The sequence below is a fragment of the Schistocerca americana genome, chromosome 2 (genome assembly GCF_021461395.2).
Source record: "Schistocerca americana isolate TAMUIC-IGC-003095 chromosome 2, iqSchAmer2.1, whole genome shotgun sequence".
In the NCBI taxonomy this organism is placed as follows: domain Eukaryota; kingdom Metazoa; phylum Arthropoda; class Insecta; order Orthoptera; family Acrididae; genus Schistocerca; species Schistocerca americana.
Window position 1 is genome coordinate 193,833,350 of NC_060120.1, and position 15,175 is coordinate 193,848,524.

General features: G+C 42.4%; 1 protein-coding gene across 3 annotated transcripts in view; it reads left to right on the plus strand.

Moving 5' to 3' along the window:
- The window catches only part of LOC124595422 (protein SMG8), a 94,308-nt gene that overhangs the window by 17,862 nt on the left and 61,271 nt on the right, over positions 1-15,175 (plus strand). For 2 of the 3 annotated variants that reach the window (XM_047134154.1, XM_047134155.1), the window contains exons 4-5: positions 46-197; positions 8,752-9,036. In XM_047134154.1, the coding sequence (XP_046990110.1) occupies positions 46-197; positions 8,752-9,036 (437 nt within the window). Of the gene's footprint in view, positions 1-43; positions 198-8,751; positions 9,037-15,175 lie in introns of all 3 variants that reach the window. The other variant, XM_047134156.1, reaches the window with a different exon arrangement.

A 15,175-nucleotide genomic window follows, 5' to 3' on the forward strand; every position in this document is an offset into this window, starting at 1 on the left:
GGTTGGGTAATAAGTGCACCTAACAACTATTTCTTTTTTTAACAGGGTTATCTTTCAGTGTGGGCTGAACTGAAATATCATTATGCTAGAGCGTTGCTTTTTCTTTTTGCTGTGTCTCATATTCTTGTGGTTTATCACCCAACTCACACATTTGACATCAGCTATGTCCATTTGTTTCGTGCTTTGGATGTTGTGAGGTAAGTATTCCAGACTTGAACCATTTCTCAAAATTGCTATCATGATATTAGAAGCATAGAAACTGTCATTAATTTGGGTGGTAGCTTTTCCTTAATCTAATGTTAAAGCTACACTCCTGGAAATTGAAATAAGAACACCGTGAATTCATTGTCCCAGGAAGGGGAAACTTTATTGACACATTCCTGGGGTCAGATACATCACATGATCACACTGACAGAACCACAGGCACATAGACACAGGCAACAGAGCATGCACAATGTCGGCACTAGTACAGTGTATATCCACCTTTCGCAGCAATGCAGGCTGCTATTCTCCCATGGAGACGATCGTAGAGATGCTGGATGTAGTCCTGTGGAACGGCTTGCCATGCCATTTCCACCTGGCGCCTCAGTTGCACCAGCGTTCGTGCTGGACGTGCAGACTGCGTGAGACGACGCTTCATCCAGTCCCAAACATGCTCAATGGGGGACAGATCCGGAGATCTTGCTGGCCAGGGTAGTTGACTTACACCTTCTAGAGCACGTTGGGTGGCACGGGATACATGCGGACGTGCATTGTCCTGTTGGAACAGCAAGTTCCCTTGCCGGTCTAGGAATGGTAGAACGATGGGTTCGATGACGGTTTGGATGTACCGTGCACTATTCAGTGTCCCCTCGACGATCACCAGTGGTGTACGGCCAGTGTAGGAGATCGCTCCCCACACCATGATGCCGGGTGTTGGCCCTGTGTGCCTCGGTCGTATGCAGTCCTGATTGTGGCGCTCACCTGCACGGCGCCAAACACGCATACGACCATCATTGGCACCAAGGCAGAAGCGACTCTCATCGCTGAAGACGACACGTCTCCATTCGTCCCTCCATTCACGCCTGTCGCGACACCACTGGAGGCGGGCTGCACGATGTTAGGGCGTGAGCGGAAGACGGCCTAACGGTGTGCGGGACCGTAGCCCAGCTTCATGGAGACGGTTGCGAATGGTCCTCGCTGATACCCCAGGAGCAACAGTGTCCCTAATTTGCTGGGAAGTGGCGGTGCGGTCCCCTACGGCACTGCATAGGATCCTACGGTCTTGGCGTGCATCCGTGCGTCGCTGCGGTCCGGTCCCAGGTCGACGGGCACGTGCACCTTCCGCCGACCACTGGCGACAACATTGATGTACTGTGGAGACCTCACGCCCCACGTGTTGAGCAATTCGGCGGTACGTCCACCCGGCTTCCCGCATGCCCACTATACGCCCTCGCTCAAAGTCCGTCAACTGCACATATGGTTCACGTCCACGCTGTCGCGGCATGCTACCAGTGTTAAAGACTGCGATGGAGCTGCGTATGCCACGGCAAACTGGCTGACACTGACGGCGGCGGTGCACAAATGCTGCGCAGCTAGCGCCATTCGACGGCCAACACCGCGGTTCCTGGTGTGTCCGCTGTGCCGTGCGTGTGATCATTGCTTGTACAGCCCTCTCGCAGTGTCCGGAGCAAGTATGGTGGGTCTGACACACCGGTGTCAATGTATTCTTTTTTCCATTTCCAGGAGTGTATTTTTAATGCCACATCTGGTTATCACTATTTAATTTTTAAAATGTATTCTTGTTAGTGTGTCCCTGCCTTTGCTAAACATTTATTATATTTTAATTATTCCTCACCTGATACGGCTTTGGACTCTCCTAATGAGAATGACTTATACAATTTGTGCTATGCTTCATTTACGAGCTGAAATATAGACATTGTACTTTTCAACCTTTGGATATGAATGTGGTCTCCATTTTTCAGCTCACAAAAGGTCACTCTTGTGTAATCACTGTGTTGTGATGGCTAGCATTTTACAAGAATAATCCTGCTAACTTGTCACTTTCTAAAATACCAGAGTTTGGGACCACCATGGCTACTGTCTGAGAAGGTGCAATGGTGAACGTCTATTTGCGGCATCAATTTTTTTTTTTTTTTTAATTGAAAATGAAGTTTCCAATTAATATCTTCACTCTGAGCACAATTTGGATAGTGTCATACCACTGCATTTCTTGAAAAGGACAGAAGTATTCACAGAGGCAGTGTTGTTGTAGTTTATGAGCATGTTGTTAAAACTGTGAGGAAGAATTTAAATTTTGTAGTATGGTTAAAGCAGAAGTGTTGAGTTGTCAATAGGCACACACCAAAGAAGGAAAACTTGTTAACTTTTGGAGTTATCCTTTGATGAGCTAGAATAAAACACACACACACACACACACACACACACACACACACACACACACACACACACACACACGGCACTAGATGAACTAAAAGTGTCAAAGCTATTTTTTATCAGTTAGACTGGTTGGGGTGATGGTAGTGTCAGTGGGGTGTGTAGCGAGGGAGAGGGAGGCAGGGAGAGGGACTGGAGGTGGGTGGCTAGCAGCTCGGAGGGTAGTGGCTGGTTTGCTGGTCAGAAAAGCAGGAGGGAGGGGTATCAGGTATATGGATTGGGAGGACTGTAGCAACCGGTGGGAAGCGGCATATGCTGAAGGAAACATGGTAATGTGAGTTGGGAGGGGATGACAGGATGGAAGAAAGGTAAACTGTTGAGTAGAGGGTGTGCGGACAGTACTTTACCTGAGATTTAGGCCAGAATAATAACTGGAATGGAATGTGTCTTGTAAGGATAACTCCCATCTCCGTAGCTCAGAGAAGGTGGTGGTGGTGGTGGTGGTGGTGTTTTTGGGGGGGGGGGGGGGGGGGATCCTGTCACAGACTTATCTGACCCCTTTAGAGGCTGGGCCACCTGTGAAAGCAACCATGGCCTATACCAATTTTGCTGCAAACACTGCACAGCTTTTTATGTTAGTACAACTAACAACCAGCTGTCCACCAAGATGAATGGCCACTGCCAAACCATTCTCAAGAACAAAGTTGACCATCTGGGGGCACAACATGCAGCTGGGCACAGCATGCTCAATGTCAGTGTCTCCTTCACAACCAGAGCCATATGGATCCTTCTCTCCCCCACCAGCTTCTCTGAACTATGAAGTTGGGAGTTATCTTTACATCACACACTCTGTTCCCGTAACTTTCCTGGCCTCAATCTCAGGTAACCTGCATCCTTCACCCAGTGACTTCCCCTTCATCCATCCTGTCACCACCTCCCATTTCACTTCCCCTCATCACCCTTCAGTGTGTGCCATTTCCCACTGCCCACAACAATCTTACCAGCCCAGACACCTACTATACATCTCCATAGCTAAGTGGTCCATGCGACAAAATGCCACAGAGGGGAGTGGGTGTGGCAGGGTTGGAGATTTTTTTCTGCAGGGGGACTGGGTGTTGCATTGTCTTCATTATCATTTTATCCTCATTGACACACAAGTGGCCGAAGTGGTGCCAACTAAAAAGACTTGCACTAGGGTAATGGTGTACTCAAAGGGAGGCCCTAGCCACACACACATTTCATTTCCTATACCTGTCACCCTCCCTCCTGCATTCCTGGTCAGCAAATCAGCTACTTCTCTCCAAGCCACTGGCTGCCCACACCCTCTCCCTCTCCCCTCCTCCCTCTCCATCTCCCTCTTCCCTGTCCCCTCCCCTCTCCCCTCCCCATCTTCCCTCTCCCTCACCCTCACCCCTCTTCCCCTGTTCTCCCTCTTCCTCTCTTCTCCCTTGCTGTCCCCTCTCCTCCCCTCCCCCTCTTCTCCCCATTCCCCTCCCCCTCCTCCCACCTCTCCCCTTAACCCTCATGCTCCCATTCCCCCTTCCCCTCCATCTCTGTCTCCCCCTACCCACACTACCAGTCAGCCTGCCAAAAAATAGCATTGGCACCTTTAATTCAGCTGCAACATGTAGGGGCACTGTGTGTGTGTGTGTGTGTGTGTGTGTGTGTGTGTGTGTGTGTTCTAGCTCTTCTTCTTCTTCTTCTTCTTCTTTAACATTTGTCCCACCTGGCAATAGGGTGTGCTGAGTGGATTCGCTGTCTCCATTTTGTTTGATTGTGGCCTATATCGGGATGAAAATTTACAGCCTTCAGGTCATTATGCAGAGTGTTGGTCCATCATTGTCTAGGTCATCCCTCGGGTCTCTTACTCCTGACTTCCACTGTGTATGCTGCCTTTGCAACGGTATCATGCTTTGCATGCAGCACATCCAAACAACTGCTGATTGCTTTCTCACATCTTCTTCTGGATTGGTGTAACCCCAAAATGTTCCTTGATAGTGTCACTTGGGAAGTGATCCAGCTGAGTGATGCCACCTGTCCATATGATCATCATAGTCTCCATGACCCCCAATCGTCGTTCTACCTCTTTTGCAGCTGACCAACACATGGTGCTATTGAGAGCAACAGGATGGGTGAGAGTCCAGTAGATCTTCGACTTCAGACGATCCTTAACCCAATGATCACAGGTGATGCCTGATGTCGTTCACTGCTTTATCCAGACTGCCGGTGAACTTGTGCTGATATCATCTGTAAGGTGGCCATTGCTGGAGATTGTAGAACCGAGATACTTAAATTTTTCTTCTCTTGATAGGTTTTCTCCATCAGTGCCGAATTTCTCATCGATCTGATGTCATGTAATCAGTTTTCTTTGTGTTGAGTTGCAGACTATATCGCACGAGTTGGTCATTCCACTCTTGTGTTTGGTGTTGGAGATAAAACTTATTCTCTGCAGCTAACATGACATCTTCAGCACAGAGAAGTGTTCATGGGAGTGACATGTGTAGGTCTGAAGTGACAGTATCCATCACTAGAATGGTGATAAGACCAAGCCTTGGTGGACTCGTACTGTGATGCAAAAGTTGTTTGATGCCACTGCTGCCACTTGGACATACCCGTGCCCAGTCAGCAAGGTACTTCGAAACACTGTGGTCTCAAAGTGCTAATCAAATTAGATGATGTGGTACCTTATCGAAAGCCTTCTCAAGGTCTCGAAATACAAGGTGCAATACCTTGTTCTTTTTGTGATATTTTTCAATAAGCACCCATGTAGCATGCATTGTGTCAGTTGCGCCACAATTTTTCACAATTCCAGCTTGGTTCCTACTGATTTGAGCTATTTGTCCTTTTGTCAAAAATATGTTCAAAGATCTTCACTGCATGGCTCAGTAATCTCATTGGGTGGTAATTAGAACACTCAGCAGGACTTCCTTTCCTTGTGAAGATGCTCTGCAGCCAGTCTATTGTTATCCTAGCTTCTTTGACAATATGGTTGAAAAGATCCATTAGTCAGCGTGCCACATTTGACTGTTAAGAACACCATAACTATCCTGCGAAGTTATCGAGGCCAGTGGCTTTCCCTCTGTTCATCTCCTTTGCAACAGCCTCAACTTCAGCAATGTTACGGTAATTTCCTTAATTGGTCCTTCAACAGGTGACATGGTTGGTGTTGGTGGATGGGGAAATTCCTTGGTATAAATTCTCTCAAAGTAGTCCTGCCAGCATTCCTTTGCTTTCTTCCTGTTGACCAGGAGCTCACCCGTTTCATTTTTGATGCCACTAAAGTAAATAAATGTGGCATTCTCCTTCGTGTGTATCTAGTTTTGTGTAGAGATCTGAGTACTCATTTGCTTTTGCGATTGCAGTGATCTTCACCTCTTTATGGGTTTATTTGAAAGTATTCCAACAGGATAGCGTTTTGTCTGCTAGAAACTCATGGTACAACTTTTTCTTCTTGTGTATTGCATCCTTAACATCATTATTCCAAGGCCACATGTCTTTGTGATCCCTTCATCATCCTGGTTTTGTTTTTTCGAGAATAAAGCATGCAGCTTCATGAACAGAAATCTTCAATTTAGTCCAGCTATCTTCTGCTGTGGTAATTGGTGGCACTGTAATTTCTGTCATAATGTCAGCCTCTTTCTCCCTGAAGTGCCACCATGTGATTCTTAATGGTCCATTTCTGGCAGAGTACCCAGATCTTGGTGGTTTTATTCCAAGCTTACAGATGACTGGCAGTGTTACATTGCAACAGTTTCATATGGAACAACTTTGAGATACTGACATCTTACACCGACATAGTCAGTCTGACTTGCATTTGATCCACTGTAGTACTTGATTAGGTGAGTTTCATGTTTTTTGAACCAAGTGTTCATGGTGACCAGGTCATGAGTTTCTGGACAATCAAGGATTTGCTGTCCACCATCATTCTTCTCTCCATATCCATGTTCAGCATGGGCATCATCATCTTCTTTCCTTTGCCTGATATGTCCAGTCAGGTCTTCAGCAATGATGAGGTAGTCTTGTGCTAGGACTTCAGCCAGCTTCTCATAAAGTACTGTCCCAAAGACATCTTCGGTTTCTGCATTCAGGCCGGTTTTGGGACATAGGCACTGAAGAAGTGGACTTTTCATCTGTCTGCAATGTAGACAATTTTCATAAGGTGATCATCATAACACCACAACTCAGAAACAGAACCACTGAATTTTGCTGATATGAAAATGCTGACGTCTTGGTTGTTCTGTGTGTTCCGTTGTATATCAGTTTGTAACCACAACCAGTCTCATATGAATTTTGCCCACTCCACCTTGTTTCTCGAACTGCACAAATATCGATATGCCTCTTTTCCAGTGCCTTGCTAGTTTGTTGCATTGGCCAGTCATTGTCACAACATTCAGTGATATGAGAGAGAATGTGTGGCCTCTCTTGTCTAGCTGTCGCTGCCCATGTGACGGTAACCCTCACATACTTGCCATGTTAACTGGGCCCTGCCAACAGGTGTAGCTTTTGAGGGACACCCTAACCATGGTACCAAATCCTTGGGCCAGTATTTCCATAAAGATCTGACAGTGATTTTACAGCCAGCTTGTCACAAAACCTGTTGCCAAGCATTTTAGAAGCTGCCGCCAGCATGAAGCCACTCCTGACGTGTAGAATGGATGCCTTTTGCAGCCACTCCACTGGAGAACAGATGCTACCTTCTTTTTGAAATTTTAGTTATCTTGCAACTGCACGATACCAGTGATCTCCATCTCTGCTGTAGTTGCCATGTAGAACTTCTATTTTGGTGAGAAGATAGTTCATCTGCCCTTTCCGTTGTTGAGGCATTACAGATTATGCTCTTCCATCTTCCAAGTCATTAACCATCCAGCCTGAGAAGTAGAGGTAGGAACATGAAAGACACCCTAGCCTTTGAGACCTAAGGGCATCGGGATCAGGAAAGAACAAGAGGAGGCTGAGGATGTCCAGATAGAAAAGATAAAAAGACAGGGGCCTGGTATAAGTAAGTGGGAGCCATACCAGGCTCAGCTTGGGACCTTGTGGTCGCCAGTCACATACTCAGTAGATGTGGGTCCCTGAAGAAGTATTTATTTTATTATAGCTCGTTTAAGGATAACCCTGAAAACTAGCAAGTTTTCTTTCTTTTGCGTGTGCCTATTGACAACTGAATGTGTCTGCTTATTGGTGAGTGGTCTCTTTGATCCAAAAATGTTAACATTCTACAAGAGCTTTCCTACAACATTTATTGTATAATTAAATACAGATGTTCTAATTGACTATGTTCTTCATAATATAAAAATAAATATGCAGTCAAAACTTCATTGAATTTGCAAAGAGACAGATTGACTGACCAGGATATACAGTATACTCCTGATTATGCAGGGTAATGTGGGAGAGAAGATATATGCATAATCGAAAAATATGAATAACTGAGATATTTTTTTAAACGTGTAGTTTAGACAATGTCTAATGGATGGGTAGCAGCAGCAGCATCAGCTGCTGATGCCTGCATGTGCTCAGGCATGGCTCGACACAGTTGTCTTCCATTGCTGGTCTATCTTAGCATCTGCTGCTACCCCTAGCATCTGGCAACCTTCACTGTCAGTCCCTGCGTTCATGATGCTTGTGCTGCTGCTGCTTCTTCTTCCTTTTTTTTTTTTTTAAGTGCATGAATAATCTGTAAGCCAGATAGTTCCACATGGATAATTGGGCATATGATGTACTCTCAGGAGGTGTAAATCTCGTAAATAAAGACAACACCCTTGTCTTAAAACATAATAATTCTGGTTTTCTACTCCATATAAGAGTTTGTGTGTGTGTATGTGTGTGTGTGTGTGGGGGGGGGGGGGGGGTGCATGTGTGTGCGTAAGCATGTGCTTGCATACTTGCGTGTGCAACATGGACACACACACACACACACACACACACACACACACACACACAGGAGATGGATATAATGATTTATTGAACATAGTTAGGTATAAAACAATGTATGTATGTGGAAAAATACTTAAGAAATCCTATAAACAATCAGCATGTTGCCATATTTTCCACTGAGGAGACGAACTATGACTGTGAACCTGATTTGTTCCGTATCATAGCAACAAGAGGAGTCGTAATTATGATCCATGGAACATGGGACAAATATCTAACCAATTTCCAGCAGGGGCTGGAGGGGGATGGGGAGGATGTAAAACTGTCATTCTCAGAAGATATTTATTACTTCTACACAGTTTTACAAAGGTTACTAATTATTCTGTGGTCTGAATATATTAACTCTTGTGCAGCTGATTTGGTTTTGTATTTAGTTCATATATTGTTTATTTCTGTGTGTAAGACTTACAAGGAGTTCAATTTACACAATGTCTTTTTACTCAGACAGAAAATGCAAGGCACTGTGAGTGAAATATTACGATCAGTGACTGGTGTGCCTAAGGAGTGGATTAACAATGCACGGCCCTGCTCCCCACGTGTGTTATTTCTTTTCAACTCTTGCCCATCTATTTTCAAAGTGGATGGAACAGCTGGTGCAGGAATGGGGCCCAGTGCAGGAGCTGGAGAACAAAGCAAGAGTGCGAAACTCAGTATAAAGAAGCTGGAACATGCTCTTGAAGACCAGATATACCATATTCTGAGGAAGAGCCGTGTCATCACAAATGTGAGGTAGGTCACATCACAGCTGCTCATTAATATGACACCAAGTGACTACAGCACTACTGTTTCACATATTCTGAAATGAAAACATTCATAAAGTGAGGGTAAATCAAATGTAAATAGGATTTTATTTAAAAAATTATTGAAAAATAAAAGACATATGTAATGTATTTTTTCTAAATAGTTTCCTGCTTTAGTAGTAAATTCTCCCAGTGAGAAGGGAGGTATTTTAATCCCAGCATATTAGACTGAAGCTGGTTGTGTCAAGAACCAGTTACACGTAAGTCCCTCCACACCCTTGTCATCTTCAAACTATAAGGAAGGATAGGAGCACAGCAGTCAGTCTCAATACCTTTTTTTAAATCCAGATTTCAACTATAGACAACCATCCTCACTGCCTTTGAGTGAGTTATAATCCAACAAACTTCCAGCAGTACATGTCACCTTATGACTTTACTGGTACACATATGGTGACAAGTACTGCTGGGAGTTATTTGGATTGTAACTCGCTCAATTGTACTGAAGATGGCAAGATTGAATGTGCAAGAATACCAGTGGCTTTGTGACTGATTACTGTGTTTCTATTCTTTCTTATAATAATGTTCGTTAGCTGTGCGCAATAGGTCTGTATGGAATCAAAGTTGACATCTGTAGAATGTTGCCCTCCTAAAACTTCTGTAAATGGTCAACACAAATGAAAATTGAGAGCAAAATGTTCAGGCCATAGGGACAGTGATCAAGTTGAATCCAGTGCAGTTCTTTAGGTTTTGAGACCAATAGGTATTCAGTATGGGGCCTGGCATTATCGTGGAGGAGGATGGCCTCTCAAATCTGTTGATCTCATTTTTTGGGGCAATATGTAGCCTTTATCTCATTCAATATCTCTCTGTAGTAAGCTACATTGTTTGTGCGTCACTCATGCAAAGAACCATTGAGCAAAATGCCTTACACATTGAAGAAAGTGGTTGAAGAACCTTGTCAACTGACACTGGGGCTGCCTTCTCCTTCCTCTGGCACTCCAAACTCACTTTTTCAACTTGGGACTGTGGTGGTGGATCCATGTTTTATTGCAGGTGATGTTCAGACTCAAAAATGCATCACCTTCTTTCGTAGATCTTGCTGTAAGTGTCTCACAGATCTCCAGTTGTCTCAGCTTCTGATCTACAGTAAAAGGTGAGAGACTCGTCTGGCCCATACTTTATGGTACTTTAGGTTGTTTGTGATGACCCCTTGACAGCCTCCATAACATATTCCGGGCTGTTCTGGAGCTTCAGATACATTCACCCATCAATCATCTTCAAGAATGTTTTTCACCATGCAAATGTTTTCATCCATAATGACAAATTTCAGTAGCTTGAGCTCATTTATGAGCAAGAAAATTTATAATTATGAGTTGTGCAATAGAAGGATCACCTTTTGGACCACCATCAAGAGCAGTTCTGACAAATTGGTTGGGAGTGTGGAGTGGCCAACTCTCCACATTCCTAATGACACCCTCCCAAGCATACTAGAAGTGCAGGTCCTGTCCTCAGTCATACATGCTCAGGAACAAAAATCCTGTTTATATTTGATTTAAAATCATATATTGATGTATTGTCTTGTACAGAGAAATGAAACTGATTGGTACTGGGCATCTGCTTTGATCTGTAACATAATGGTGTTGTGGTGTGTGACATCATGTTTATTTGAGCTATGTATTTAAAATATAGCGTATGAGAAGAAGTGCTTCATACCAGGTGGTTTGCTTGTGGTTGTACACTCTAGTGTTCAATTTCGAAGTTAGGAAAGTTGTGTTATTTGTTAAAGGTTGTTCTGTAGAATAACACACTATACCTTTAAAATGTAATAGTCATGTGTTGAAACAGGTCTAACTTTTCAATTCTTCATCTGTAGAAATCATGATGTTTCGAAGCAAAGAACTCATCGAGCCATGGTCAGAATGCATTTTCATCTGGAAAGGAAGTCCCTCGGAGGTTGTTCACTAGAAAGTATAGTGCTTTTTGTGAGTCTAGCAGAATGTAGGCTGGTATTATCATGGAGTAGCATCACTTCAAGCAGTCTTCCTGGTCACTGTTCTTGGACTATGTCTGCAAGATATCTCAGTCATTGGCAATAAATGTCAGCAGCAGTGGTTACAACTCAGGAAACAGTTCATTATTTACCATGCATCGCTGTTCCACCAGGTACACAACATTATCTTTTGTGGATAAGTGCAGGTCTGTATACAGGGAGTTGCTACTTTGTTGGGACTCAACCATTCCTTTATTTTCTTTATATTAGCATAAAGACACAATTTGTCATCCCCTTTAATGATACAGGATAGGAATGGTCAGTGTTGTTCATGAGTCAATTGAAGATGAGCAAGCAGAGATGCACATATGTCCACTCACTGGTTTTTATGATTTTGGCTTAGAGCATGTGGTATCCATACACCTGACTTTTGAACCTTTCTCTTTGCATGCAAATGTCGCATGATGGTGGAATGATCACAGTTCATCACACTTGGCAGTTCTCAAGCACACTGACGTGGATCATTGCGGATTAATGCGTTCAAACGATCTTCATCAAGCCCCGATGCTCTTCCTGAACATGGACAGTCACTAATGTCAAAACAATCCTTCTTGAAACATGAAAATCCTTCTCTTGCTGTGCTCTGTCCAAGGGCATTATCCCTCCAATGGCATTATCCCAACATGCGGCGCAAAATTTTCTGATTGCCACTACTGCTGTCACCCAATTGTTGAACTCAAACAAAGAAATATGTCTGAAATATTCTTATTTCTCCACTTGGCACTCCATTTTGTACCATCCACAGCTCCACTCACTACCTGTAAATGACAATATGTAAACTCAAATAGCAACAGTGAACTACAAATGAAAAATGACAGTTGATTAGATGAGCCCATAGCAACCAGAATACCAACATGCAAAACAAAAATGTTATGAACTTATGCACCAACCTAAAGGATTACGCATCTCCCTACTGACCCGCTTCTTTTGTCATTTTTCCCACATGGACACTGAATGACAGTTACTTGAAACATTTACACTTATGAGTGGAAACCTTGAACTCAATCAAAGTCATTGTCAGGATGTCTCTTAAAGAAGCCATCAAAATTTTTGAGAGAAAATTCTCATTAATTGAACGTCAAGGTCAGAAATTTTCGCCCGCTATAATTTTAGATAATGACTCAGAAACAACAACTTATTACAATAATGAAATGATATATGAATGACAAAACAAGACCCAACATTCATAATTCCAATTTCAGAAGTCTCTCACAAAATAGTTTACAAACCCTTCCTTTGATCATCGTGAAGGTGCAAAAAAATATTTTATGTAGAAATTATAGAGTTCAAAAGGAGTTAGAATCGTTTAATGAAAACAAAAGCAATTGAACCTGTTTGAATCGCTGTTCTGTTTGAAATCACGTGCAAAAAACTGGCAATTTTCTGTCAGCACTTCACCATTAATTACAGGGGCACTAATGACATTTGTATGTGAAAGACAGTGAATGCTAGTCCACTATTTTTAAAGAAAGCTTAGAGGGCAATTGCACAGAGTTACATGTCTGCACCATTAAATACAACTACATTGTTATGATAATGGGAACAATGATTTAATGAACAGATGCCAGTCACCTTTAATGTGAGATTCTGAGTAGCAGAAATGACTTTGTGTGCAGACTTGTGAACTCGTGAACTCTCTTTCATCAGGGCAGAGAATTTAATCACACAGAGATACAATCTGTGGTGGTACACATTATTTAATTATTGTGTTTTTGTAACCCTTATAAAAATCATCTCCATCCTTCAAGGAAACTCAATAATTTTATTATATATACTGTCACTGTGCATCTATCCAAGTTTGCTTCTAAATTAATTTTTTAAAAAATGTTGTTGCAGGTGTGTTCTTTTACCAACATGATAGAGAGGTTCTTTTGCCATTGCTTAAGTTCTTAAATTGTATGGATGTGTGGCGTCTTTTCTTTTGGTCGTGTTCAAAGGAACAGACACCTTGCAGAATCCATAGCTGTGATACATGTTGAATAAATTGAAGGTGGAGAAGGGAGACATGTCTGAAAGAACAGACATCACACATTCATATAATTGATTTGCATCAATGAACAAGGAATCCACCACCTTCAGTGCAGATGCACAATTAAGGCTGGAAGGCGTACCCGGATAGTCTACGCAATTGAGATACACACCATGTCCAGGTGACGCAGTGGTTAACACAACTGCCTAGAAAGTGGGAGATCCCGGGTTCGAATCCTGGTCCGGCACACATTTCAACTCATCACTTCTGATTCTGCATAAAGTCTCGATGTAGCTGACATCAGTAGTTCCTTTCCTTTCCTTTCCTTTCTTTTCCTTTCTCCCTGCCTCTCCACCTTCAATTTACACAATATATTCTTCAACATATGCTACAGTCAGTTAATTCAAATATGTGCCTCAGATTGGTGAAGAATGTATATATATAAAAACTGCTATGAAGCCTCCATAATAAAATTCTTTCCTCACTTGCAAATATCCTTAGTAATGTTGGTGAATCTGTCTGTTTCTCTCAGATATCCTCTAACTGCACAGATGTAAGTATCACCAAGTTGTGGTCAACATATACTTTATATTATCCTTCAAGTAAGTCTGATTGTAACTCTTCTTGATCACAGTAATAACTGCATAACTTCTCTACCTCCAAGAACAATCAAGTATGTATAACCTTATCACTGGAAACTAATGATTCAAGTTTTTATAACAAGTACAATTTCTGAAGATAATATTCACATGCTTCCTCAAACAGCAATGGTCTTTGGCACATTTGTAGCTTGTGAGCAGTCACTCAACACAGCTCAGTCTTTGGAGGAATGATATATTGTCCTGGTGATGAAAAAGAAACAACATGAGTTGTTGTTGTTAAAAAAGAAACATATGACTATTTTAAAACTTAATAACTCTTGTTAAAATTCATAGTACGTACATTTGGTTGGCTGCTGCGGAAAAAGTATGTCATAGTTGAGTTTGTGACACTACAATACACAGCCATTTTCCCCCCTTTTGTTAGCACCACAGTCACATTGAATTTATAAAATGACTACATTTTCACCAGATGTCTAAAAGGAGTGTGATGTCTAGTACAGTCTACTATTAATTTCAGCAAGCAAAGGTTTTTGAAGTGCTTTAGCACATTTCGTAACCTAATTCCAGATGATGATGTGTTAAATTCTGACATTGTCAAAGTTCATGTTTGTATTCATGATTATCAAATGGATTACATTATGTGTCCTTATTTGCAACATCTCAGCATTATGACACTTTTTACATTGGTTCCAGGTCTCAGCAGCAGTGATCATTAGCACTGCCCAAGGATAAAATTTGTCCACAACTCTTTTGCTGTACTTTTTAAACTGATAACATGGTTCCATTTGCGGGCTCTGCCACTATAACCTCTGGACTCTAATTCCTGGTTGAAGGGGACAAGGAGAATGAGTTAGCAGCTGTTAAAAAAGGAAATGCTTCTGTATATTGATCATGGATTATTTTACTTGAAATACTAATTGTACTTTACATCAGCCAATTACAAAATTGCTAAACCACAAGCCCTTGGCTGGTGCTTCAGAAAACAGTCAAACATCTCCATGATTACAACCCACTTGCAAAACTGGTAAAAAGGTATGAATTTTGGTTTTCTCACCATCTTGCCTTTTAAAGCTCTTAAACCAGCCAACTGACCTTCCCTTCCCTCTCGCAGAAAATCTATTGATTTCCAAAAAATCCATGTGTATGTCCATTCCAACAAACTGGGGTGAACCTATGAGGTTGTATCCAGTCCCAGGCCTATCAAAATTACAGGGCTCCATCATACAGAGAGTTTTCCTCTCAGAATCCATATCTCACAGGGTTAGCTGCAACCCTTAGGACTCAAAAAACTCAACACAGCTTTTGTTTCATACTCCAACATTTTATCTGGAGAGTGCTATTGGAAGAACTGGTGTACAAACAAAACCCTCCAAATACTGACTAGAATGTTAGAAAACTTCCCTTCGTCGAGCATTACAAGCAGCACTAACAATTAGCTGATCTAAGTAGAAATCAAACATGTTAATATATTTGTTCAAAAATTTGTCAGTAAATACGAGCTTAAGAA